Source organism: Oncorhynchus mykiss, chromosome 10 (genome assembly GCF_057628025.1).
Source record: "Oncorhynchus mykiss isolate SJ-2025 chromosome 10, ASM5762802v1, whole genome shotgun sequence".
Classification (NCBI taxonomy): Eukaryota; Metazoa; Chordata; class Actinopteri; order Salmoniformes; family Salmonidae; genus Oncorhynchus; species Oncorhynchus mykiss.
Window position 1 is genome coordinate 63,142,501 of NC_143031.1, and position 26,922 is coordinate 63,169,422.

The window sequence follows — 26,922 nt, forward strand, 5'->3', positions numbered from 1 at the left end:
AGAGAGGGAGTAGTGGGGGAGAGAGAGAGAGAGAGAGAGAATGGTGGTGTAGAGAGTGGCGGGGGAGAGAGAGAGAGTGGCGGGGGAGAGAGTGGTGGGGGAGAGAGAGAGAGAGTAGCGGGGGAGAGAGAGCGAGAGAATGGTGGGGTAGAGAGTGGCGGGGGAGAGAGAGAGTGGCGGGGGAGAGAGAGAGAGGGAGTAGTGGGGGAGAGAGAGAGAGTGGTGGGGGAGAGAGAGAGAGAGAGTAGCGGGGGAGAGAGAGCGAGAGAATGGTGGGGTAGAGAGTGGCGGGGGAGAGAGATAGAGTGGCGGGGGAGAGAGTGGTGGGGGAGAGAGAGAGAGAGTAGCGGGGGAGAGAGAGTGAGAGAATGGTGGGGTAGAGAGTGTCGGGGGAGAGAGAGAGAGGGAGTAGTGGGGGAGAGAGAGAGAGAGAGAATGGTGGTGTAGAGAGTGGCGGGGGGAGAGAGAGAGAGTGGTGGGGGAGAGAGAGAGAGAGTAGCAGGGGAGAGAGAGAGAGTGGTGGGGGAGAGAGAGAGAGAATGGTGGGGTAGAGAGTGGCGGGGGGAGAGAGAGAGTGGCGGGGGAGAGAGAGAGAGGGAGTAGTGGGGGAGAGAGAGAGAATGGTGGTGTAGAGAGTGGCGGGGGAGAGAGAGAGTGGTGGGGGAGAGAGAGAGAGAGAGTAGCAGGGGAGAGAGAGCGAGAGAATGGTGGTGTAGAGAATGGCGGGGGGAGAGAGAGAGTGGTGGGGGAGAGAGAGAGAGTAGCGGGGGAGAGAGAGAGAGTGGTGGGGGAGAGAGAGAGAGTAGCGGGGGAGAGAGCGAGAGAATGGTGGGGTAGAGAGTGGCGGGGGAGAGAGAGAGTGATGGGAGAGAGAGAGAGTAGCGGGGGAGAGAGAGAGAGAGAATGGTAGGGTAGAGAGTGGCGGAGGGAGAGAGAGAGTGGCGGGGGAGAGAGTGGTGGGGGAAAGAGAGAGAGAGAGTAGCGGGGGAGAGAGAGCGAGATAATGGTGGGGTAGAGAGTGGCGGGGGGAGAGAGAGAGAGTGGTGGGAGAGAGAGAGAGAGAATGGTGGGGTAGAGAGTGGCGGGGGGAGAGAGAGAGTGGGCGGGGGAGAGAGTGGTGGGGGAGAGAGAGAGAGTGTTGGGGGAGAGAGAGTGAGAGAATGGTGGGGGAGAGACTGGTGGGGAGAGAGAGGGAGGGGAGAGAGAGAGCGAGAGAATGGTGGGGTAGAGACTGGTGGGGAGAGAGAGGGAGGGGAGAGAGAGAGTGGTGAGGGAGATTGGGATTGGGGGAAAGCGAGGAGGATAGGAGAAGAGGTGGGGGGATAGGCACAGGGAGAAAGGTTTAGTGGGTTCACTTACAGATCTGTCATTTAATCAAACCATGATTATGAAAGGAAATACGGAGGGAGGGAGGGAGGGAGGGAGTTCATATAGGATAGTGAGAGGAAAATGCAGAGGGTTAACAAGGGATAGGTTGCATGTGTTGATGACAGAAGCATAGAGAGCCGGATAGAGGGAGAGAAAGAGGCATATCCGTGTTCTGTAGCAAACCCCATCACAGGGGTTGCATCCAAAACAGCACCCTATTCCCTACATAGTGCACTACTTTTGACCAGAAAATAATTTTGGACACAGTATGGAAGTGTTAATGTCACAGAGAGAGAGAGAAAACATAAAAATATATAAAACAGTCTGGCCACTAGCTGGGGGGAAAAAATAAAAGTTGAAAGGGATTTATTTACTTTAAGAGACTGACTGGGTAGAGGAGAGTGGTTTAAACCCCTGATGCACCGCATTTAGAATTAAGCCTCAAAATTATTCAACTATTAAACATGAGCGGCTTAATGCAGCAGATACATAGACCATCTGATGCTGAACAGAGTTGAAATCACCCTTCCGAGACGAGAGAGCGAGGGATGGATGGAGAGATAAAGACTGGGGGAAGGGGAGTGCTTAGCTAAAAAAAATTAAGGTGAATCAATCTTGCAGAGAAAGGGGGGAGTAGGTAAGAAAGAGGGGAGAGGAGGAAGGAGGGGAAGGGAGAGGGAGGGATGCGGTAGAGGGAGAGAGGGATTATTCACCGTTTCAAATGAATAAATCCGTATTGTGTGAATCTGGCACAGACAGAGAGAGAGAGCGAGGGAGCGAGGGAGGAAAAGAGAGAGCATCACCTCGACAGGACCTAAAGATCAAAGAGATCCACAACAAGAATAGAGGGAAAGAATTCTCAACTGCCAGAAAAGAGGAACAACAATAACTGAATACAAACGTGTTTTCATGATCTAGAATCTCTCTGCATTGGACTTGGAATAAGCTTCTCTGCAGTGACAACCACCAGATACCAACCAACTGAAGAAGACTTCACTTTAACATCAACTTTGGAACAGTGACAGGAGCTGAAGCCCTGAACATGCAATAACAGAACATGAAAGAGAAGAGAAGGAACGTGGCATTGGAATAAAGAGGAACTCAGCCTGGACACAGGTGCAGAAGAGAAGAGAAGAGAGAGAGAGAGAGAGAGAGAGAGAGAGAGAGAGAGAGAGAGAGAGAGAGAGAGAGAGAGAGAGAGAGAGAGAGAGAGAGAGAGAGAGAGAGAGAGAGAGAGAGAGAGAGAGAGAGAGAGAGAGAGAGAGAGAGAGAGAGAGAGAGAGAGAGAGAGAGAGAGAGAGAGAGAGAGAGAGAGAGAGAGAGCCGGAAGGGAGTGAGAGAAAAGAGAAGAGAAGGAAAGCATCAGAGGGTATATTATTTCTGGGTCATCACCCCCCGATGAGAGGACAACACCTGCCTGGTGACTTCTGTTGCTAAGCACAGCCAGGTGGGGACAATAACTACATAACAGAATTATGTCAAATATCATATGTCACGTTTCAGTTTTGATAGTCGTAATTATACGAGGCGCTGTCAGCGCATATGTGGTTCATGTAGTAGCAGGACACTGGTGTCAACCACTAGAGCCTACCGTTTCATAAAGATATTGATGATGTAGGAGCTGCTGGTTGATGAAAGACGGTTTTTGGTGCGTGCTCAATGTAAGCCTCCTCCAGGAGGCATTTTTTTTTGCATGTGTGTGAACCTGAGCCATCACAACGCCTCTCAACGCCTCAGAGCTGCAAGGGTGTTATGACACTTTTGGGGTTGTGTGGGTTTTTGGGATCCTTCAGGGGCGCAGTGATGGTTGAGCTCAGCTGCCCCGGTGCATTGTGGGGGAGAGAGGGTGTGAAGGTACTCGCGCTCTATTCGCTCCTGGCAGTCGGTGAGTCAGGTTGTTTTTCTTCCAAAAATATATTGCATTGATATATGTTTTTTTATGAGTGTAAACATACCAAAAATGTAGTTGGTACCTTTTTCATTTGTTTAAAATAACTGATATTTGTGATTTACAATTGATGTGAAATTTATGTGAAATATACCAGAGAGAAGAGATACAAACATATCAATATTTCCCTCTCCTTTTCTGTCGATCTCTTTCTCTCATCCACCAGTACACACATCCCATGCCCAGCCTCCCCTCCCTCTCTCCCTCCCGGCCAAAATCGTTGTCCCCCCTCCCTGGCACTCTCTGCCCCTGTTGCAGGCTGATCTGGGCTCACTGTTCTCCAACTCCAGCCCCTTCGCCTTCTCCCAGTCCCTGCTCATGGTGCCTCCGGCTGGGGAAGCCTCCAAAGCGGGGGTCCGGGCTTCATTCGGGCCTTACTCTGTCAGCCAGGTAAATCAATTGGGATTGTGCTCCTTGACAGTCAGCAGAATGCTGTAGATCTCTGCTTATACATTTGGAGAATTAGTTCCATAGATTTTGTAGTATTTCTGTGTCCTAAGAAGTAGCAGGATAATATGTAACGCAGAGATCTTCCTCTAACCCTCTCTCTAACAGTGTAACCTGCTCTCGCTCTCCTTCTCTCACTCCTCAGCTGGTCTCTGGGCCCATCCTCCCCCTCTCCCCTCCTCTGTCTGCGTCTCTCCTCTCTAAACACGTGGAGCGAGAGAGGGATGAAGGAGGAAAGGAGAGGTACAGGGTGCGGGTGTTGTTCCACGTACGAGGGGACACCAGCAGAGGGAGCTGTATCACCCTCCACGCCTTCAAAGAGACCGAGGAGCAGAAGGCTTCGTGTGTCACACAGGTGTGTGCGTGCGTCCGGGCACACACTATATTCGGCCAAAGACTGAGACCGGACTAAACGTTTTCTTTGGAACTCTAGCGGGACTCTGAATGATGGATATGTCGTGTTGTGTGTTTGTTACACTGGCCAACACATTGAAATGTTCTGTTCTATATAAAGTATGACACCAAACGCTCACCAATCCCTCTCTTCATCCATTTCTCCTCTCTCTTTCCCAGCCTCCATTGGGTCTGTGTGTGGTGACCCTGGCCCTATCTAAGGACTGGTTTGAGGCGGACCAGACCAGCCAGCCCTACCTCGGCCCCAACCAGCGTGCCAGACACACACACCGACACCGCAGCCGTAATCGGGGACGACGGCACGAGGGTGTTGTCGTCGGTGGAGCTGGCGGCCTCCCCTTCCCAGGCGCCCTCAGATACAGCCCCACCCACACTGGAGACCGCATCCAGTTGTACTACTCATTGTTCGGCATAGCGTCCAACATCAAACTAGCACCCCCTAGTTGTGTGGAAGACAAATTACCACAGTCTCAGAGACAGTTGATTTATATAGGAGCTGTGACTCTGAGGGAGTACAATAAGGGGAAAGAGGCCAGCAGGACCAAAGAGGAAATAGACTGTTGCAATGGACAGGAAGAGGAGGAGCTACGGTTGGATTCCAACGTGCTGATTCGCTATCGCAGGGGACCGGTCCGCACGGGACAGCCAATAGGGATTTCTGTGAACCTGAGGGCCAATTTCAGTGCAGAGTTTGTTGTTATCCGGTAAGTCTTTTGTTACGTGATGCTCTGTGACGTAAGTGATAATCCAGCAAATTGAAAAGGGAGACCTGATGACGACCTAAACACATATAGGAACACAGCAGTGTGCAGCTTCCTCTCTTTCACTGATAAATACTGTATTCATATTTCAATATCAAACCATTTCTCTCACTGCCACTGTATCTGTCTAGTATGAATAGTATGTATACAGTATGTAGTACATGTACATTGGGGCCGGCAGATCGCCTAGCGGTTAGAGAGGAGAGCCGGAGGGTTGCCACTTCGAATCTGTCAGGAAGTGAGCTGGCAACCAGAGGGTTGATATCAAATCCTAGATGCCATTGTCTACCGTTGTGCCCACGTAACACCCCACAACAACAGCTCCCGGGGCGCCTAGTGTGTCACCCCCCCCCCCCCCCCCATCCGCTCCTCTCCAGAACCTGTACATGTGTGTGTATGTGTCTTTCAGAGGGGTTGGGTTAAAAGCAAAGCGGAAGTCAAATTGTGGTTGAACAATAAAGTGATCTTAATTTCCATTTTAGTCATTTCCCAGACGCCCTTATTCAGAGTGACAAACAGTAAGTCACGCTATATCTGTATGTATCTCTTCCAGACTGAAGGTGAAGAAAGGCCTTTTGTCTCTGGTTGCCCAGCGCTCTCTGAACTCCGACCTCTGGGTTGTGAACCTGGAGAAAACGCAGGGCTCCAAACATGACGTCATCTCCATCATCTGCCACAAATTGGCGGGACACATGGACAGTGACAGGTATTACTTCATCATATATATTACTGTACAATATTACTCAGGTACAATATTACCTCAGAGAAGGAACGTATTCAATTTAACCGGTTTGTGACTTGACACATTATCAAAATGGCATGCATGTGATACCACATATGTGAGAGAATATTACTCTATTGAATATTCCAACACGTGATTTTTTTCCATCAAATGGCTTTTTCCTTATCCTCCCCACTCTTCTCCCTACTCTCGCTCTCTCTCCTCACCCCTTTCACTCCGCTTTCTCCTGTCGCCGTCCTCCCGCCTCCTCTCCCTCAGTCCCGCTGCTCTGCAGCAGGTTGCCTGTCTGTCAGTGGACGGCTTGCGAAGGAGTTTCGGGGTTGCCATGACTGTGTCGGCCAGCTGGTGGGTGGAGTACTCAGGCCGTAATAACCCTCCGACACCACGCGGCGGAGTAGTGAGCAGCTTCTCCTTCACTGACAGAGAGATAGCGGGCATCTCTCCCATAACTGAGGTAGGTAAGAACTTTATTAAATCAGGGCCAGTTTCCCCGGGGACACAGAATCGTCCATTGAACATGCCTCTTAGTTCCAAATACTCTTAGTCAGGAAAAATAACTGTGCATCTTAGTCCAGAACTCTTAGGAAGGGAAATTGGCCCACGGTGTATTTGCTTCTTAATGTTACATAATCTGTATGTACTATGCAGTAGAATAAAGGACCATGCGATAGCCACAACACATCTCCATACATCTACGGTCCCTTAGTGTTTCGGTGAAACTGTTTCTGCCTTTAAAAAGCTCTGTGTGTTTATTCCTAAATAAGGCCAATAAAACTGAACTTGTTGTCATCAACACACAGAGTGGCATGATCATCAACACGGCCATCTTGACCAGCGAGCCCGTGTCACTTCCTGTCATTGTGCTGGCAGTGGGGCATGATGGGAAGGTGTCTGATATCACCGCGGCGGTGAGGTGTCAGTCGTCCAACGATGATATCATCAAGGTAACCAGACACGACTGTACATACTGTATACGCACCACACACACAGCGGTGGAAAGCAGCTGTTTTACGGGTTCCTGAACAATTCTGCTATTTTGTGAGTTTTTTTCATGCTGATATTAACCGCCATTATTTCCTATGACAAAAAAACAGCTTCTGGACAACAGAACAGCAATCACTAACCTCGATTTGAATGACAATTTCTAACAACCTCTGGACGTCGGTACCTCTGGACCAAGCCATCAAAACAGACTCAAAACAGACTCAAAACAGACTCAAAACAGGAAGAGAGAGGCAAACAAGAGAGGCAAACGAGCCGGCATCCTGATGAGACTGCGTTGGCGAGCAGATAAACCGCCTCTACCCTCTGTTCTATTGGCAAATGTAAAATCACTGGAGAACCAACTGGATTAGCTCCGTTTGAGACTATCCTATCAACAGGACCTGAACGACTGAAATAAGATGGGTGTGTTTTCTTGTTAACAACAGCTAGTGCGCAATCTCTAATGTTAAGGAAATCGCGAGTTTTTGCTCGCCTGAGTTAGAATACCTCATGATAAGCTGCAGACCATACTTTTTACCAGTGGTGTAAAGTACTTAAGTAAAAATACTTGAAAGTACTACTTAAGTAGTTATTTTTGACAACTTTTACTTTTACTTCATTACATTCCAGATAGCCAAAAGTACTTGTCACATTTTAAATGTTTAGCAGGACAGGGAAATATTCTAATTCACACACTTATCAAGAGAACATTCCTGGTCACCCCTACTGCCTCTGATCTGGCGGACTCACAAAACACATACTTCGTTTGTAAATGATGTCTGAGTGTTGGAGCGTGCCCCTGGCTATCCACTAATGTAAAAAATATATGCTTTTACTATTGATACTTGAGTAAAAGTCTAAAAGTATTTGGTTTTTAAAAAACTTAAGTATCAAAAGTAAATGTAATTGCTCAAATATACTTAAGTAGGATTTTACTAGGTGACTTTCTCTTTACATTTTCTATTAAGGTATCGTGACTTTTACTCAAGTATGACAAGTAGGTACTTTTTCCACCACTGCTATTTACCAAGAGAGTTCACATCTATATTTTTCCCTAGCTGTTTATCTACCACCACAAACCGATGCTGTCACTAAGTTCGTACTCAACGAACTGTATAGGGCCATAAGCAAACAAGAAAATGCACATCCAGAGGAGGCTGGTGATTTTAATACACGGAAACTAAAATCTGTTTTACCTCATTTTTACAGGTGTGTCACTGTGCAAGTAGAGGCGACAAAACTCTTGTTCACCTTTACTCCTCACGCAGAACCGCATACAAGGCTCTCCCGCCATAGATTACAGACAATATCTGCTCTGAGATTTAAAAAACTAGAGCTGCCGCTTTCAAGGAGCGGGACGTTAATCCGGGCGTTTATAAAAAATCCTGCTATGATCTCCAACGAGCCATCAAACAGGCAAAGCGTCAATATAGGACTAAGATTGAATCCTACTACCCCGGCTATGACGGTTGTTGTATGTGGCAGGGCTTGCAAACGATCACAGAAAACCCTGCAGAAAACCCTGCTGCGAGCTGCCCAGTGACGCAAACCTACCGTACAAGCTAAATGCCTTCTATGCTCGCTTTCGAGACAAGCAACACTGAACCATGCAACACTGAAAGGCTGGTCATGGCTCACATCAGCACCATCATCTCTGATACCCTGGACCCAGTCCAATTCACATACCGCCCCAACAGATCCACAGATGACACAATCTCTTTTGCACTCCACACTGCCCTTTCCCACCTGGATAAGAGGAACACCTGAGAATGCTGCTCATCGACTACAGCTCAGCGTTCAACAACAAAGTGCCCTCCAAGATCATCACTAGGCTCAGGACCCTGGGACTGAAATGACTCCAACACCATCATTAAGTTTTCAGATGAAGACGAGACAACTTATAGGGAGGTCAGCACAGTGCCAGGATAACAACCTTTCCCTCAACGTCAGCTAGACAAAGGAGCTGGTCGTGGAATACAGGAAACAGAGGGCCAAGCACCCATCCACATCGACGGGGCTGTAGTGGAGCGGGTCAGGAGCTTCAAGTTCCTCGGCGTCCACATCATTAAGGAATTAACATGTTCCACGCACATCAACACAGTCATGAAGAAAGCACGACAACGCCTCTTCACCCTCAGGAGGCTGAAAAGATTTGGCACGGGGCCTCAGGTCCTCTAAAAGTTATATAGCTGCACCATTGAGAGTATTTTGACTGGCTTCATCACCGTTTTATAAGGCAACTGCTTGGTATCCGACCGCAAAGCTCTACAGAGGTTAATGCATACAACCCAGTCCATCACTGGGGCCGAGCTTCCTGCCACCCAGAACCTCTATACCAGGCGGTGTCAAAGGAAGGCCCCAGAAATTGTCAAAGACTCCAGCCACCCAAGTCATAGACTGTTCTCTCTGCTACTGCACGGCAGGCGGTACCGATGAACCAAGTAGGGAACCAACAGGACCCTTTACAGCTTCTACCCCAACCAAAAAGACTGCTAAATAGTTAACCAAATAGCAACCCGGACTATCTGCATTGACCCCACTTTTGCACTAACTCTTTTGACTCATCACATATGTGGCTGCTAATGTTTATTATCTATCCTTTTGCCTAGTCACTTTAAGTTATCACAAGTTATCGTTACTCATTAGCTGTGTTCCCCATACTAACTGTGTTCCCCATACACATACTAACATACTGTATACTACATACATAATGAGTATATACTACATAGTGTAACGACCCTGAGTTTATATGCGCGTAAATCAACTCGTGTGAGTATATACTACATAGTGTAACGACCCTGAGTTTATATGCGCGTAAATCGACTCTGCCGCACGAGCATGCTTTTGCGGCAGTCGATAGCTCGCTGGACTTCGGGCTAGAAGGTCGAGGGTTCGAGGCTCCCTCCCTGCTTGTTTCATTACAATAATATTAGTTCGTGTCCGTATACTGTAAACGAACAGTATGCTTTCAGTTGAGCGTACTAGCTCTTCTCATGTCTACCGGAATTTGATGCTGTTACTATGCAACCTCTTGCTAGTTTGTTAGCATAACAAATGACTAGTTAGACATTTTACGACTTTGGGTGTGATCTTAAATTCAATCCGGAATGCCAGAATGCACTCTTAAATTCGGAGCGTTGTCAGATTGTCCGTTTGTAAATTCAGAGCGTTTCGCTCTCGGAGCGTTCAGAGCGCACACTGGAGTAGGGTTGATTTGAGCGTTCTGACCTTACAGCGGCTGTCAAGCACCCAAGATAACGTTGGCTGGCTTGCTAGCTGTTTCCAGACACAAATGACACCACTCTGGCCATTTTACTCGGCCTAGCAGAGCTGGTTATCCAGAGCGTTTGTGGCTGTAACTGTGCTGCTGGCAACAATTTAAATAAGCTTTTTTTTGCCGCCATTTACTGACACCGGCCATATTCAACTCGTGTTGAGCGTTGGTAAATTCAATATTCTGCGCTCTGGTACACTCAGACGAGAGTATTAACGTGTAAGGTAACTTATTTGAAAATAAATTACTTTATTACATTTTCTTAACATTTGTCATAATTAATCAAAACAATTAATTTGAATCCGCTCTCGTTATACTTTGACTGCATATTTTCTGCCATTTTCTTAAAATCTAGAAACCACATCCACTTCCTGAAGAATTGCATTATGAGGCCTAAAGTACGGAAATCTATACTTCATATTTTGCCAAATTTAGTACAACATCCAGGAACTTTTGGCATAATAACTATATCCAGACTATGAACAGTAAGCATACGATATACTCAATACACGTCACAAATAGTACGGGTAGTATGATTATTTCAAACAGTTGTGTATTGTATGCTTGTGTATTTATTCCTCTTGTTATTACTTTTATATTTTTCTCTGCATTGTTGGGAAAGGGCCCGTACGTAAGCGTTTCACTGTTAGTGTACACCTGTTGTTTTACTAAGCATGTGACAAATAAAATGTTATTTGTTTGGATTGATTTGACCCACAAGCACACGCAATCCTCCACTCCCTTTATCACCCCCTGTTTTGATTCAACAGGTGTCAAGCGATTGCTCAACCCTCTTCGTCGACGGAAGTGAATCAGGGGTGGGCAGCACCTGCGTAGGGGTGGAGTTTCTCCTGGGCACGCTCAGTGGTTCCCTATGTCTGTCGGTGTGGGCTCCTGTCGTCCCGCTGCGCGTCTCACTGTCCGATAACGAGCTGAGCGCCATCGATGGCTGGAACCACTACACCGAGAACGGGTGAGTCCCTGTGCGTGCGTGCGTCGAGAGAAAGATGAAGACACACTGAGCAGGAATGACATAAAGCAGGATTAGACATGGCCATGTCATTAACATCAAGATTCCTAAAGCAGTTGATAGAATGATGGGGAATGGAACAGTTATAACTTCCATTTGTATGTGTTTTTATTTAACCTTTATTTATCTAGGCAAGTCAATTAAATAACAAATTATTTTTTACAATGATGGCCTGGCAATCTGTTCCCAGTTCACCTCCTGGTCTCCTTTTAGCATAATCTCCTTTCCTATTCCATCTTTATCTATCTCAAGACAGAGCAGGAGGTTGAAACACCAAACCAGGAAGGCCCAGTGGTGGAAAGAGTACTCAATTTTCATACTTGAGTAAAAGTAGAGATACCTTAATAGAAAATGACAAGTGTAAAAGTCTAAAAGTATTTGCTTTTAAATATACTTAAGTATCAAACTAAATGTAATTGCTAAAATATACTGAAGTATCAAAAGTGAAAGCACAAATAATAAAGAATTCCTGATATTAAGTAAAACAGACAGCACAATTGTATTTTTTTATTTATGCATAGCCAGGGTCACACCAACACTCAGACATCATTTAAAAACAACGCATTTGTGTTTAGTGAGTCCGCCAGATCAGAGGCAGTAGGGATGACCAGGGATGTTCTCTTGATAAGTGGGCAAATTGGACCATTTTCTGTCCTGCTAAGCATTCGAAATGTAACAAGTACTTTTGCGTGTCAGGGAAAATGTATGGAGTAAAAAGTACAGCGTTTTCTTTAGGAATGTAGTGAAATAAAAGTAGTCCAAAATATAAATAGTAAAGTAAAGTACAGATACCCAAAAAACGACATAAGTAGTACTTTAAAGTATTTTTACTTAAGTACTTTACATCACTGGGAATGTCTGGTAGAACAGTGAAGGGCTGTGTCCCACTTGGCACGCTATTCCCTATATAGTGCACTACTTTTGACCAGAGCCATATGGACCCTTGACAAAAGTAGTGCACTATATAGGGATTAAGGTGCGATTTGACACAAACCCAAGGTCTACTGCCAAAAAGCGTCATTCACCATACAAACACTACAGGCAAACAGCTGGTAGAAGAGACTACTAATTCCCTAACCCAGTGCCTTAAAATAGGCTCTCTGCATTATCCAGCTCTTATTCCTAGATGGCACATACTCAAAAACTCAAACACAAACATTATGACTTGGCGTCAATTCCATTTAAATTCCAGTCAATTCAGAAAGTACACCACAATTCCAATTCCAATTATCTTCGATGATTTTCATGAGGTAAAATGGGAATTTGAATTGGAGTTTGTTTTACTTTTTGAATTGACTGGAATTGAAATGGAATTTACCCCAACCTTCAACATATTTAAGCTTATCCCCACATTCAGATGTGCATAAAATCTCTCTCTCCTCATCCATCCATCCTTCTCTCTCTACCCCCTAACCCCATCTCATACCTCTCTTTTCCTCCCTCCCTTTCTTTCCCTGTTCCCCAGCTGTTCTCCAGTGTATCAGAGGTCCACGGTTCAGGTTCTGACCCAGTTCAGTGCTCAGGGGGGCCAGGGGCAGCTGACCTACCTGCTGGGCTCCTCTGATTGGTTTGTGGATGCCACAGAGTTGGTCCGTAATTGGCTGAGGGTAGAGAATCCACGCGTGGCGGTCCTCGACAAGCAGAGCAATCTGATTGGTCTACACCCGGGGAAAACTTCAGTTCGTGTGAGTACCATAAGCTCAGCAAAAAAAGAAACGTCCTCTCACTGTCAACTGTGTTTTTTTGTTTTGTTTTACCCCCTAATTTCGTGGTGTCCAATTGTTAGTAGTTACTATCTTGTCTCATCGCTACAACTCCCGTACGGGCTCGGGAGAGACGAAGGTCGAAAGCCATGCGTCCTCCGAAACACAACCCAACCAAGCCGCACTGCTTCTTAACACAGCACGCATCCAACCTGGAAGCCAGCCGCACCAATGTGTCGGAGGAAACACCGTGCACCTGGCGACCTGGTTAGCTCGCACTGCGCCCGGCCCGCCACAGGAGTCGCTAGTGTGCGATGAGACAAGGATATCCCTACCGGCCAAACCCTCCCTAATCCGGACGACGCTATGCCAATTGTGCGTCGCCCCATGGACCCCCCGGTCGCGACCGGCTGAGACAGAGTCTCTGATGGCACAGCTAGCACTGCAATGCAGTGCCCTAGACCACTGCGCCACCCGGGAGGCCCTACTGTCAACTGTGTTTATTTTCAGCAAACTTAACAGGTGTAAATATTTGTATGAACATGACAAGATTCAACAACTGAGACATAAACTGAACAAGTTCCACAGACATGTGACTAACAGAAATTGAATAATGTGTCCCTGAACAAAGGGGGGGGTCAGAATCAAAAGTAACAGTCAGTATCCGGTGTGGCCACCAGCTGCATTAAGTACTGCAGTGCATCTCATCATGTACTGCACCAGATTTGCCCGTTCTTGCTGTGAGATGTTACCCCACTCTTCCACCAAGGCACCTGCAAATTCCCTCACCCTCCGATCCAACACCCTCCGATACAACAGGTCCCAGACGTGCTCAATGGGATTGAGATCCGGGCTCTTCGCTGGTCATGGCAGAACACTGACATTCCTGTCTAGCATGAAATCGCTCACAGAACGAGCAGTATGGCTGGTGGCATTGTCATGCTGGATGGTCATGTCAGGATGAGCCTGCAGGAAGGGTACCACATGAGGGAGGAGGATGTCTTCCCTGTAACGCACAGCGTTGAGATTGCCTGCAATGACAACAAGCTCAGTCCGATGATGCTGTGACACACCGCCCCAGACCATGACGGACCCTCCACCTCCAAATAGATCCCGCTCCAGAGTACAGGCCTTGGTGGAACGCTCATCCCTTCGAAGATAAATGCAAATCCGACCATCACCCCTGGTGAGACAAAACCGTGACTCGTCAGTAAAGATCACTTTTTGCCAGTCCTGTCTGGTCCAGCAACGGTGGGGTTGTGCCCATAGGCGACGTTGTTGCCGGTGATGTCTGGTGAGGACCTACCTTACAACAAACCTACAAGCCCTCAGTCCAGCCTCTCTCAGCCTATTGCGGACAGCCTGAGCACTGATGGAAGGATTGTGCGTTCCTGGTGTAACTCGGGCAGTTGTTGTTGCCACCCTGTACCTGTCCGGCAGGTGTGATGTTCGGATGTACTGATCCTCTAAGTTTTCATAACTGTGACCTTAATTGCCTACCGTCTGTAAGCCGTTAGTGTCCTAACGACCGTTCCACAGGTGCATGTTCATTAATTGTTTATGGTTCATTGAACAAGCATGGGAATCAATGTTTAAACCCTTTACAATGAAGATCTTTGAAGTTATTTGGATTTTTACAAATGATCTTTGAAAGACATGGTCCTGAAAAAGGGACGTTTCTTTTTTTGCTGAGTTTATAATACGAACAAGTAATATGATGTTGTATTTTGAATAGCATGGTGAATTTTAGTTGAGGGATGGTCATTACCAAAGTTGAGATCTGACCAAATGGGAGTAGATCACATGAGACTAGGAGTAAGATTTCCAATATATTTATTACCTATGGAAAGTAAACTTGAACAAGATACAAACAGCCAGTACCTTTTTATTGACACCCCTCTCTTGTCTCTCAGGTCATATCAAGCCAATGGGACGGTGTGCTGGGTAGCTGTGATGTCACTGTGACCTCTGAACCCGTGAACCCTGGTGACCTCTCAGTGCAGGTTGTGGGAGGACTCGGTATGTCAATCAAAGCAAGCCCTGCCCACCCTGCTGTTGTCACAGCAACAGTGACCGCATACAACATTCTCTACAACCATGGGCAGGTGAGTTCTGTGCTTTTCTTGACCCACTAACTTCACTAGAACGTTTTAGTTTTACATAACAGTAACTTCAGTGGGACGTTTTTTATATTCAGTGGTAGGACATTTGTGCTTCAGTATAGCATGACACTGAACATTTCTCTTTCTCTCTCTCACCCTCTCGCTCTGCTTCTCTCTCTCTCTCCCTCCCCGATCCTTCTCTCTCCCTTGCTCTTCTCTCTCCCCTCTTGCTGCTTCTCTCTCGCTCTCTCCCTCCCCCTTCTCTCTCTCCATTGTCCTTCTATCTCACCCCTCTCTCTCTCCACCAGGAAGCGTCCATCAGTGTCTGGCTCCAGTTCAGTGATGATAGCGCCACTTTGCTCTCCGCCTTCAGCCGTGGTACCTTCTCCCTGCGCATCTCCTCATTGGCAGAGACCGTGGTCACCGTGACGCCCGGCCCGTCGCTGCGCATCGTAGCCCAGGGCGAAGGGGGCGGGCCTTTACTGAAAGCAGAACTCCTGGTCACCACCTGCAAGCCAATGGCGAACTCCGTCGATGGGGACCTGGCCAATCCGAAGGAAGGAAGCGGGACCAGGAGGCTGGCTAAAGGATCTGGTTGGATCAGGGTGAACCTGGACTCTGACCTTCGTCCAATGGGGAGCGAGGAGGCGAACTTGGAGCAGCTCAACATTTCGGACATGTTGATGGAGTCATCTGACAGGGATGTTCAGTACAGCAACTTCCCGGACAATGACATCATCATAGGGAACGTCACTGCCGTCAGCGGCGACGACTACTACGACAAGGCCGGCGATGGGATGATCGCCAGGAACGACCTGGAGAGAGCGGTGTTGACCCCGAATCACGAAGAGAGCGCGGTGTACTTCTCTCCCGGGGTGGAGCGAGAGAGGGAGGAGAAACTGGAGGATAAAGAGATGGAGGTGGGTTTCGGGGCAGTTCTCTCCCTCCTCTGCCTCGCCGCACTCCTCTTCCTGGTGAATTGTCTGCCCTGCGCTTTGAGGGAGAGGAGGAAGAGGAAGGACATGAACGTGGAGGGGGTGGAGGGAGTGGTGGAGGAAGAGTGGGAAGAAGGAGAAGAGAAGGAGGAGGAGGAGGCAAAGGAGGTTGCAGAAAAGAACGAGAAAATAACATCATACCCCAGGGTAATATCACTTCATGAGACTACTACAGACGAGAACGAGAAAATAACATCATACCCCAGGGTAATATCACTTCATGAGACTACTACAGACGAGAACGAGAAAATAACATCATACCCCAGGGTAATATCACTTCATGAGACTACTACAGACGAGAACGAGAAAATAACATCATACCCCAGGGTAATATCACTTCATGAGACTACTACAGACGAGAACGAGAAAATAACATCATACCCCAGGGTAATATCACTTCATGAGACTACTACAGACGAGAACGAGAAAATAACATCATACCCCAGGGTAATATCACTTCATGAGACTACTACAGACGAGAACGAGAAAATAACATCATACCCCAGGGTAATATCACTTCATGAGACTACTACAGACGAGAACGAGAAAATAACATCATACCCCAGGGTAATATCACTTCATGAGACTACTACAGACGAGAACGAGGGGCAGTCAGATCAAAGCATGGACCATTAAGGCTTCATCTGAATAGGCACCCTAATCCCTTTTAAGGGCCCTGGTCAAAAGTAGTGTAGTATGTAGGGAATACGGTGCCCTTTTATTCAGGAGAGAAAGGTTGTTGATAAAAATCAACATTCTTAGGACAATTGACTAGATATTCCTGTCACTGTGTCACCAACAATGTATCTTAATGTCTTACAAGGTCGTCTTCGTATAGGCTAGTCTTTTTCTCAGTTGTTTCTTTCTGAATGTTTGTCTATCACACATACACACTAACTATCCATCAAATATGTGTGCAGAAACGATGCACTTACACGACTGTACATATCTGTCATATTTCTTCTATTGGTATTATTTCACATTCATCCATGTACAATTTGCCGTCATATCTTTTCGATTATAGGACTCAATGCAATCCGTATCCGCTGAAGTTCACCGCTATATTACAATTGAATTTTAAAGGCAATGTTCGCAGAGACTGAATTCACTCACGGTAAACGCTGAATATGTCGGCTCAATTGGAACTGACCTTTACATTTCGATCACGCTGTAGCGCTGAACTTCGGTGATGTGGATTGAATCAAGACCTTAGGCCTATTGACGGAATAGTATAGGGGTTGAAAAATCCTGGTAATTTTCCCATAATTCCCTGCCGAGCTGACTCCCAGTTGGACGATTCCCACATGGTTATTCCCTCTTGATTCCAGAGATTCTCCAACTGGGATTGTTGTAAGAACTGTGAATTTAGGGCAAGTTACCGTGATTTGCAACCCTAGTCCTGCACATTCTAGTCTTCTGGTTGATCTCCTAATCAACCAAGCGGAAAACCCACTTGTAAATAGACATTATAGAATAACTCATGTGAAACATGTTATTCTCCTGCTTGGCAAAGGTTGTCAACGAATTGAAAATGATTTCCTAACAATTTAAATATTTATTTTTGTATTTGATTTAGTGATAATTAGGAATAAGTTTGATTACTTGATCAACTTTTTAATGTTTTTTTTTTTTAATCTGGTCTAATTTATCAGTCAATCTGTCCAGAGTTTGTGTTTGTATACTGATGTGATTGTGCCTAGAGATATTTTGTCTGATCTGACCAGACCTCCAGCTCTGTGTCTGGAGGAGAGCGGTCTGGCCCATATGGCTGGCCAAGAGCTGTCATGTATCCCGCTACCTCCAATTGATGCTGAATGACACAGAGCACTCGGTTTCCTGGCAGTCTTCTCCAGCTAGTTCGACCCCCATGCCTGTTGTCTGCCTCAAGCTTCAGTCTCCAGGTGTTTCTTGGACTATGGTCCTGACCAGTAGAGGTCACAAACAACAGTGCTATTTCCCACTCCCATGTTGCCACCTAGTGTGAATTAAGGAGTGGCTCAAAAGGCTTTCACCTCATATGCGTGGAGTTGAGCCTGTGGTTGTGTTGACACTCATGATTGATGGACTGTGACAACTAATGAGGGTTTCATATTTGAGGTTCCCCTTCCTGTGAACACCAGTGGTGATGGGGGGGGGGGAAACTTCTGGAAAGAGTAGAAACTTAGACACTTTTTTTAAACACTACTTTTTCCTTGGGTTTCCCTTCATAACCGCTGCTGGGGACTGTTCTGGAACCACAGGGGGAATCCCAGGATTTAACCGCCCCCGCTTATTCCATGCTTTCAGCCGACGCACCAATCCCCAATCTCTGTTTTGTTTTAACACCCCCTCCCCACTTTCCTCAGGCGGCCAGCGCCCCCACTCTGAACCCACTCCATGCCGGCATACTATCAGTGTTGGGAAAAGTACTCAATTGTCATACTTGAGTAAAAGTAAAGATACCTTAATAGAAAATGACTCGAGTAAAAGTCACCCAGTAAATTACTACTTGAGTAAAAGTCTAAAAGTATTTGGTTTTTAAATATTCTTAAGTGCCAAAACTATCAATGAGATCAAATTCCTTATATTAAATGTTGTGGAAATTCAACACAGGGACACTCAAAGTCAATATTAAATAAATCACTCTTTAATTGTCAGCAAGCTGGAGAGGTCACAGTCAAACTTATATGCACTTTAAAATCGAATTAGTAACTGATCCAAGCACAGGCAGGGACCAAGCATTATTTATGACAAAAATATGAACATTTTAGACTTTTACTCAAGTATCAAAAGTAAAAGCATATATTTTTTACATTAGTGGATAGCCAGGGGCACGCTCCAACACTCAGACATCATTTACAAACGAAGTATGTGTTTAGTGAGTCCGCCAGATCAGAGGCAGTAGGGGTGACCAGGGATGTTCTCTTGATAAGTGTGTGAACTGGACCATTTTCCTGTCCTGCTAAGCGTTCAAAATGTAACGAGTACTTTTGGGTGTCAGGGAAAATGTAGAGTAAAAAAAGTACATCATTTTCCTTTAGGAATGTAAATAGTAAAAGTACAGATACTCAACAAACAAAAAACACTCAAGTATTTGGACTGAAGTACTTTACACCGCTGCATATACTACCTCATTAGTGGCACCAGAAGGACCCTTTAAGCCACTCCAGAGCTCTAATATCAAGTGTTTGACCCTCATCAGACTTGCCAGTCTTAACTTTGCACGAGTGAGGCTTTGAAATGCCATTGTCAGTTTGGAACATGTATCATATTTTTGTTGAGTGTATTCATTTATCTAGGTGTATTGCGCTAGTGTTTAAGATGGGAATGCAGTAGTTGAAACCTCACATTCCTGTAGCCACTAAAGAAATAGGATGGTCAATTTGCCATGGGCTTGATGTGACTGACTGCTCGGGGATTGAGTTCGCCACACCAGTCTGGCAAAAGCTCATGTCATAACAGTACATGATCAATATCATAGATCAGAGTTATATTTTTCTTATAAAACTCACTGGAAATGTTGGGAGCTTGTAGATTGTGATTCTGGACAGGACATCTCTTTGAAACAATTCAGTCTATAGCCTGTACCCACATGTTAGGTAGGCTGTATGCCTTTAGGCCAGGATCCCCCAACGGGTGCCCTAAACTATTGCCCGTGCATGGTTTTATTTGGCCCCCCAAGTTTTCTGGGCAAAAAGAGATTTTCATTTTGAAAATCTGTTTCCAAGTATTCCCACCCATAATAGAGATGTGATATCGTATACAAAATGTAAGCAATGTTGGAAATGATTATGTTTTGGGCTTCTTGCGGTCAATTTGCAGTCTAGAAATTGTATGGAATTTTTTTTCTTCCCGCGGCTGAATGTAGTTGATGATCCTGCTTTAGACCCCCGAACCCCCTTAATAAAAAGTCAACCATGAAGCACTGCATTTATTGATATAGTGATATAGTACGACATGCTGAGTCACGTCCAATAACTACTGTGAAGCAGCTTTCATTTGCAAAGAGGAAAGAAGGACGGTACGTGTTACATTAACTAGATTGTTGGACAAAATAATACAATTCAAATTAAAATGGTGGCGCATTTTGTACCTCGTCAGTTGCTCCCTTTTAGATTAGTGATGTCTGGACTATGGAGTCCTTCACTCATTAGATGAACTACGTGCAGGTGGTTGTGACCGGAGGTTGCTTCAGAAATAATTGCCCACAAAATATTCAAGTATGAGCACGGAGTTGAGCAGGCGACCAAAATCTAACAACGCAGATCATAAAACGACCCCATTAATTACAGCGCGATTCTGCAACAGAAAGCAAAGACAGTTGACTACAATTTTCAATTAATTTTATGCAAACGAAATCAATTTCTTGATTCTGGATTAATACAATAATTGTCCATCTTAACCAAGAGCACATTTGTTTTACAGATTGTTTACAGATCTAAAACAAGTCAAGTACAGATGCAAAAGTGATCACATTATGGAAAAATATATTTATTTTGCACATGCAGATCCTTCTACACATTACATTACAAAATGGAATTTAACATGCTAGACAGTTGATAATATAACAAGTTGATAATATAAACAGCCATGACCAGACTGAGCAGGACAACATTTCCCTGTAAAAAAAAAAAATGTGTTGATGTATTTATGCCCTCTTGTGGATTATTTGTGTATGGCATGTGCTGAGATGATTTCAGGTAGGCCTCCGTGCTTCAGCTTCAAGACGCCGCGTCTTGAAGTATCGGTCATTTGAATCTCAGTTGACATGTCAGGTGTATCACCAGTGGTCCACAAAAAAAAATAACTCAAGGCTGTGAGCCTCCGGGATACGGTTTAAAGGACACTAGGCTACATCTTCTCATAGGTCAGTTCATGTCCACAGGTGTTACAGACCTTCCTGTAGAGATCCTCCTCTTCATCCACTATCTCCTCAGGGCCGTACTCGTGCTGGTGAGCACTGGTGTCCTTTGTCCACACGCTGCTCCTCACTGCACGGCGGAGCTCTGGTCACGACAGAGAAAAGAACAATCCAATAAATGATCAATAACAGGTGTGTAGGAATTATTCAATAAAGACAAAAGAGAAACCTGCACACTGTTTGCCAGTATCACTTGTGTTTTTGTGTTCACAGCCTTCTGATACATAAGCACAATAAGCCCCGCCCCCAAAAAATGGCAAGCACAAATGGCTTTTTCGTTTTAAGTCAACAATGAAGAAATAAAACAATAACCTGCTTTCTATAATCCACTGGAGGTGCTAGTGTTTTATCTATGTTCCTGTATCTCCCAGAGTTTTGTAATGACAAAAGGTGACTAATGGGGAAATTTAGGATCACTAAAGTTCATATTCAGTTTGGAGGGATTCATACAATGTTTAGCATGTAAATATATTTTCTATTTCCAGAGTTCTATTGGTGACACTCAAGGTGCAGGTTTGATGGTCAATAGACTCGATACTGAACGTTATTGTCATTGTAGACGGTGGTTGACGCCAGACTGGATGTACAAGGACCGAGGTCACACTGATTATTCACTGTTGTATTGTATTGATGATGTTCTGTCAACTCTGATTCTGTAGCAGTTGACAGTCACTGCCTTTTCGTTTAGACTCACAAGCCTCACAAGGGTTGGTGTTTCCAGAACATTTGGTGCTGTCTGATTAGGATATAAAGGCCCTGTCTCCAAGAGGCTGGTGTTTCCAGAACATTTGGTGTTGTCTGATTAGGATATAAAGGACCTGTCCCCAAGAGGCTGGTGTTTCCAGAACATTTGGTGCTGTCTGATTAGGATATAAAGAACCTGTCCTCAAGAGGCTGGTGTTTCCAGAACATTTGGTGCTGTCTGATTAGGATATAAAGGACCTGTCCCCAAGAGGCCAGTTAGACATGTTCTCTGCTGGATGATGTCTCCCTGTTGCAACTCGATTTTTAAACATGAACTTTACCAACAATTGCTAATCTGAGAATTCGGATTAGAAGTGACTTACTTATTGATATGGCATTATGTCTGAGTGAGGATCAGAAAACAGTGTTACTGACCTTTAACCTTTTTGTTGAAGCGCTTCTGCTTCTGCACCTCCCTGTTCTCCTCTCTGGCCTCCTTGGCCTCCTCCAGGGCCTCCTCAGAGCCCCAGACCTCTAAGGAGCGCTTCTCCACCTGGAAACACAGCACAACATCATGTTTACTGATCTAACCTAAATACGGCTGGGTCACGCAACGTAAAACGTTTTGAAAAGTTTGAAAAACAGACGCCTCACAAGTCCTCAACTGGCAGCTTCATTAAATAGTACCCGCAGAACATCAGTCTCAACGTCAACAGTAAAGAGGCGACTCCGGGACACTGGCCTTCTAGGCTGTTTCTCAAACTAGACACTAATGTACTTGTCCTCTTGCTCAGTTGTGCACCAGGGCCTCCCACTCCTCTTTCTTTTCTGGTTAGGGCCAGTTTGTGCTGTTCTGTGAGGGGAGTAGTACACAGTGTGGTACAAGATCTTCAGTTTCTTGGCAATTTCTTGCATGGAATTGCCTTCATTTCTCAGAACAAGAATAGACTGACAAGTTTCAGAAGAAAGTTCTTTGTTTCTGGCTATTTTGAGCCTGTAATCGAACCCACAAATAAATGCTGATGCTCCAGATACTCAACTAGTCTAAAGGCCAGTTTTATTGCTTCTTTAAATCAGAACAACAGTTTTCAGCAATGCTAACATAATTGCAAACGGGTTTTCTAATGATCAATTAGCCTTTTAAAATTATACACTTGGATTAGCTAACACAACGTTCCATTGGAACACAGGAGTGATGTTTGCTGATAATGGGCCTCTGTAGATATTCCATTAAAACATTTTTTTTTTAAGTCTGCCGTCTCCAGCTACAATAGTCATTTACAACATTAACAATGTCTACACTGTATTTCTGATCAATTTGATGTTATTTTAATGTACAAAAAAAATGTACAAAATATTTTCTTTCAAAAACAAAGACATTTCTAAGTGACCCCAAACTTTTAAACGGTAGTGTATTTACCATTAAATTTGCATTCATCATTAAGAAATGCATGCAACATTTTGAAACTGAACACTGTTCTTATAGACAAGTCCAGGTAGAGGTAAACAAACAATAGTAGGGGAAAACTGGTACAGTGGCAGTCAGTTGAGGACAAGGTGAGGGAAAGCTAGACTGGCATTCAAACTGATTGAAACAACATTGGTCAGAGCAGAGTGTTCAGTCTGGTTTTACCAGGCTGAGGGAAAGCAGCCGGTTAGAACCAGTGATGGTTGGTATCGGTTAGCTCGTCCTACCTGCAGCTTGAGGTAGAGTTTCATGTCTCCCCAGTGAGGGTTGTGTGGGTTCTTCCTCAGGACAAACCTCAGCACTGGCTCCCTCTGGTCCAGGTCACAGTCCTTCAGTAGGTAGAGCTGCTTAGCCTCCGTACGGGATATCAGCTTGTGTTTCACCTCGTTGTCTCTGATGGGAGAAGGGGGGGGAGGGGACATTAACAGGGGGAAGACAAGATAGAATACCTCTTCAGATGCATTTTGGCATCCTCTTACCATTGAAGCACAATGCAATACAACGCAAGTTAAAGCACTGTATGTAATACTGCAGTGCAGGCAGTCTAGTGGTTAGAACGTTAGAATAGTAACCGAAAGGTTGCTAGATCGAATCCCCGAGCTGACAAGGTAAAAATCTGTCGTTCTGCCCCTGAACAAGGCAGTTAACCCACTGTTCCCCTGTAGGCCATCATTGTCAATAAGAATTTGTTCTTAACGGACTTGCCTAGTTAAATAATAAAAGTTTTATAGTGAATGTGGTTATAGTAAACCTGTTCTACTGATCAACTTGTCCTGCACATACAGTTCCAAAAGTTTAGACACACCTACTAATTCAAGGGTGTCTTTATTTTTACAATTTTCTACCTTGTACAACAATAGCGAAGACATCAAAACTATGAAATAACACATATGGAATCATGTAGTAACCAAAAAAAAAAAGTGTAAAACAAATAAAAAAATATTTATATTTGAGATTCTTCAAAGTAGCCACCCTTTGCCTTGATGACAGCTTTTCACACTCTTGGAATTCGCTCAACCAGCTTCATGAGGTAGTCACCTGGAATGGATTTCAATTAGCAGGTGAGCCTTGTTAAAAAGTTAATTTGTGGAATTTCTTTCCTTCTTAATGTGTTAAAGCCAATCAGTTGTGTTGTGGCAAGGTAGAGTTGGTATACAAAAGATAACCCTATTTGGTAAAAGACCAAGTCCATATTATGGCAAGAACAGCCCAAATAAGCAAAGAGTCCATCATTACTTTAAGGCATGAACGTCAGTCAATACGAAACATTTGAAGAATTTTGAACGTTTCTTCAAGTGCAGTCGCAAAACCCATCAAGCACTATGATGAAACTGGGTCTCATGAGGACCGCCACAGGAAAGGAAGACCCAGAGTTGCCTCTGCTGCAGAGGATAAGTTCATTAGAGTTTGCTTCACAAAGTTTAAGTAACAGACACATCTCAACGTTAACTGTTCAGAGGAGACTGTGTGAATCAGGCCTTCATGGTCAAATTGATGCAAAGAAACCACTTCTAAAGGACACCAATAAGAAGAAGAGACTTACTTGGGCCAATAAACACCAGCAATGGACAATAGGCCGGTGGAAATCTGTCCTTTGGTCTGATGAGTCCAAATTTGAGATTTTTAGTTCCAACCGCCGTGTCTTTGTGAGACGCAGAGTAGGTGAACGGATTATCTCAGCATGTGTGATTCCCACTGTGAAGCATAGAGGTGGTGGTGTGATGGTGCTTTGCTGGTGACACTGTCAGTGATGTATTTAGAATTCAAGGCACACTTAACCAGCATGGCTACCACAGCATTCTGCAGCAATGCGCCACCCTCTCTGGTTTGCACTTAGTGGGACTATAATTTGTTTTTCAACAGGACAATGACCCAACACACCTCCAGGCTGTGTAAGGGCTATTTTACCAAGGAGAAGAGTGATGGAGTGCTGCATCAGATGATCTGGCCTCCACAATCACCCGACCTCAGCCCAATTGAGATGGTTTGGGATGAGTTGGACCGCAAGGTGAAGGAAAAGCAGCCAAACAAGTGCTCAGCATATGTGGGAACTTCTTCAAGACTGTTGGAAAAGCATTCCTCATGAAGCTGGTTGAGAGAATGCTAAGTGTGCAAAGCTGCCAACAAGGCAAAGGGTGGCTACTTTGAAGAATCTCAAATATATTTTCATTTGTTTAACTTTTTTGGTTACTACATGATTCCATGTGTTATTACATAGTTTGTCTTCACTATTATTCTACAATGTAGAAAATAGTGAAAATAAAGAAAAACCCTTGAATGAGTAGGTGTGTCTAAACTTTTGACTGGTACTGTATGTGAACACTATTATGAGAAGCACACTGTACAATAATATATATATATATATATATATATATATATATATATATATATATATATATATGTATATATATATATATATATATATATATAGTTATTTGTGCTTGTTGTCATTGACACAAGAATACTTTTACCTGCAGTTGTCACAGACTGCCAGATCAAAGCCGTTGCTAAGGTAGGAATCCATAAACGGCTTGTCACAGTCATCACACAGCAGATAGTCTGCCTCTATCACCGGGGCTAGGAAGACAGTCAGAGAGAGCAGAAGAACTCAACACTAGCCTGAATGCCAGTTAGTTTTCAAGAGCGCAGACACTGCTTATGGAATTGTGATGCCAAGCAGACTGGCACCCAGGCTCAACAATACACTACTACTACACTTAAATTATTACATTTGAGTCATTTTAGCGCACACACACATGTATCCAGAATCACAATCAATGCAGAGAGAGTGCTAGGAAGAGAGGTCAGCCAAGGTGTCTTGTCAGTAAAACAAGTATCTACTAGTCATTCAGATAGTGGTTTGTTGGTTGTCACTGTGCCATAAATAATGTATTATGCACATAATTTACAATAGTAATACCTGATTGAAAGAAACTGACTCCACTCAGCAACTGGCATGTGGTATTACATGAATCCACAAAGGGGCGCACATGAACAAACAATGCATCTTCCTTTGTTACACCAGACACACAGGAGGAGATATGATTACGTCTGAAGTTTACATCATGCAACAAATATGAATAGTTCCCCCTGCCATATTTGATTAACTATAAATGCACATACCTGGTTGATGCACCACTTCCTTTGTCCTTTGCTCCTCCTGTCCCTCCTCTTCTTCATCAATGAAGAAACCTCCTCCAGAGTCGACTATCTTAGCGACTTTAGCCGAGGTTCCACCCCCTTCTCCTGCTGATGGTCTGCTGGCCAGTCGGGCTTGCCTCAGCATCAGAGCCCGCTGTCTGTTTCGTTCGATCTTGGCTCTCATTGCGGGGGTCAGATCGCAGTTCTTGGCTTTGGACTCCGAAGGAGAGGAAGCATTATCCTTCACCGGCGTGGGAGGCTCCAACAGATCCATCGCAAAAAAAGCATGAACTAACTAACTTAGCTGTAGGCTAAACTCTCCAGCGTCTTGGAAATTGCAATTAAGTCAAGTTGTTTACCAGCAAGACAGCTGGCAGAGCTCTAAGAGGGGTACAATTGTTTGTGTTTCTAGATTTAACCCGTGGACACATCGGTGTGTTCGAGTTACCGGCGGCTGCCATTTGTCGGTCGCACAACCAACTTCCGGGTTGTTATAATGTCAAAATAAAAGTGCTGTTATGAAACTGATGCAGCTTCTCTATGTGACCGCGAGGTGTCGCCGGAGAGCGGACATATACCATCCCCATCCAGCACTAAAAGTATTCACAGCTTTATCCTGTTCCTTCTTGTCCATGTCCTTCATTGCTGGTCCATATCCTGAAAGACCCAGTGGCAATGTGCCATATCTGATGTAATTGGCTTGCTGTAGCAATATCTCTGCTTGGTAAAGAGCTAAACATATGGCTCTGACTCTACCTGCAGTGGCTGTTGTCTTGTTCATTATAAATGTTAATTCTCTGTTTTAATTAACTTGTATTATATTCTACCATGACCCACCCTGTTCTCTTTCCTTCCAAAGAATCAGGTAGTCCACACATTTTTATTTATTTTACCGTTATTTAACTAGGCAAGTCAGTTAAGAACAAATCCTTATTTTTAATGATGGCCTAAGAACTGCCTT

General features: G+C 44.8%; 2 protein-coding genes across 2 annotated transcripts; one reads left to right on the top strand and one right to left on the bottom strand.

Moving 5' to 3' along the window:
- The first annotated feature begins 2,697 nt into the window (after nt 1-2,697).
- On the top strand, nt 2,698-19,669 carry LOC110534452 (transmembrane protein 132D). Its single transcript, XM_090187399.1, has 11 exons — nt 2,698-3,253; nt 3,483-3,706; nt 3,909-4,118; nt 4,337-4,881; nt 5,492-5,644; nt 5,939-6,134; nt 6,481-6,624; nt 10,709-10,911; nt 12,434-12,653; nt 14,585-14,776; nt 15,082-19,669. The coding sequence occupies exons 1-11, from the start codon at nt 3,121-3,123 to the stop codon at nt 16,402-16,404; spliced, it is 3,543 nt and encodes a 1,180-aa protein (XP_090043525.1). The 5' UTR covers nt 2,698-3,120; the 3' UTR covers nt 16,405-19,669.
- Nucleotides 19,670-20,217: 548 nt separating this feature from the next.
- LOC110534453 (DNA repair protein complementing XP-A cells homolog) lies at nt 20,218-26,462 on the bottom strand. Its single transcript, XM_021619322.3, has 5 exons — nt 25,944-26,462; nt 25,292-25,397; nt 23,048-23,213; nt 21,788-21,905; nt 20,218-20,753 (listed from the first exon to the last, which is right to left on the bottom strand). The coding sequence occupies exons 1-5, from the start codon at nt 26,233-26,235 to the stop codon at nt 20,599-20,601; spliced, it is 837 nt and encodes a 278-aa protein (XP_021474997.2). The 5' UTR covers nt 26,236-26,462; the 3' UTR covers nt 20,218-20,598.
- Between the last annotated feature and the right edge of the window lie 460 nt (nt 26,463-26,922).

Bases quoted from the DNA above. Each gene is read 5' to 3' on its own strand.
- LOC110534453 (XM_021619322.3), bottom strand. From the start codon at position 26,235: ATGGATCTGTTGGAGCCTCCCACGCCGGTGAAGGATAATGCTTCCTCT. The intron at 25,398-25,943 runs GTATGTGCATTT...CTGTCTTCCTAG, and splicing joins GGAAGTGGTGCATCAACCAG to CCCCGGTGATAGAGGCAGAC. The intron at 21,906-23,047 runs GTAGGACGAGCT...CTGTGTTTCCAG, and splicing joins AACTCTACCTCAAGCTGCAG to GTGGAGAAGCGCTCCTTAGA.
- LOC110534452 (XM_090187399.1), top strand. From the start codon at position 3,121: ATGACACTTTTGGGGTTGTGTGGGTTTTTGGGATCCTTCAGGGGCGCA. The intron at 4,882-5,491 runs GTAAGTCTTTTG...TATCTCTTCCAG, and splicing joins GCAGAGTTTGTTGTTATCCG to ACTGAAGGTGAAGAAAGGCC. The intron at 14,777-15,081 runs GTGAGTTCTGTG...TCTCTCCACCAG, and splicing joins TTCTCTACAACCATGGGCAG to GAAGCGTCCATCAGTGTCTG.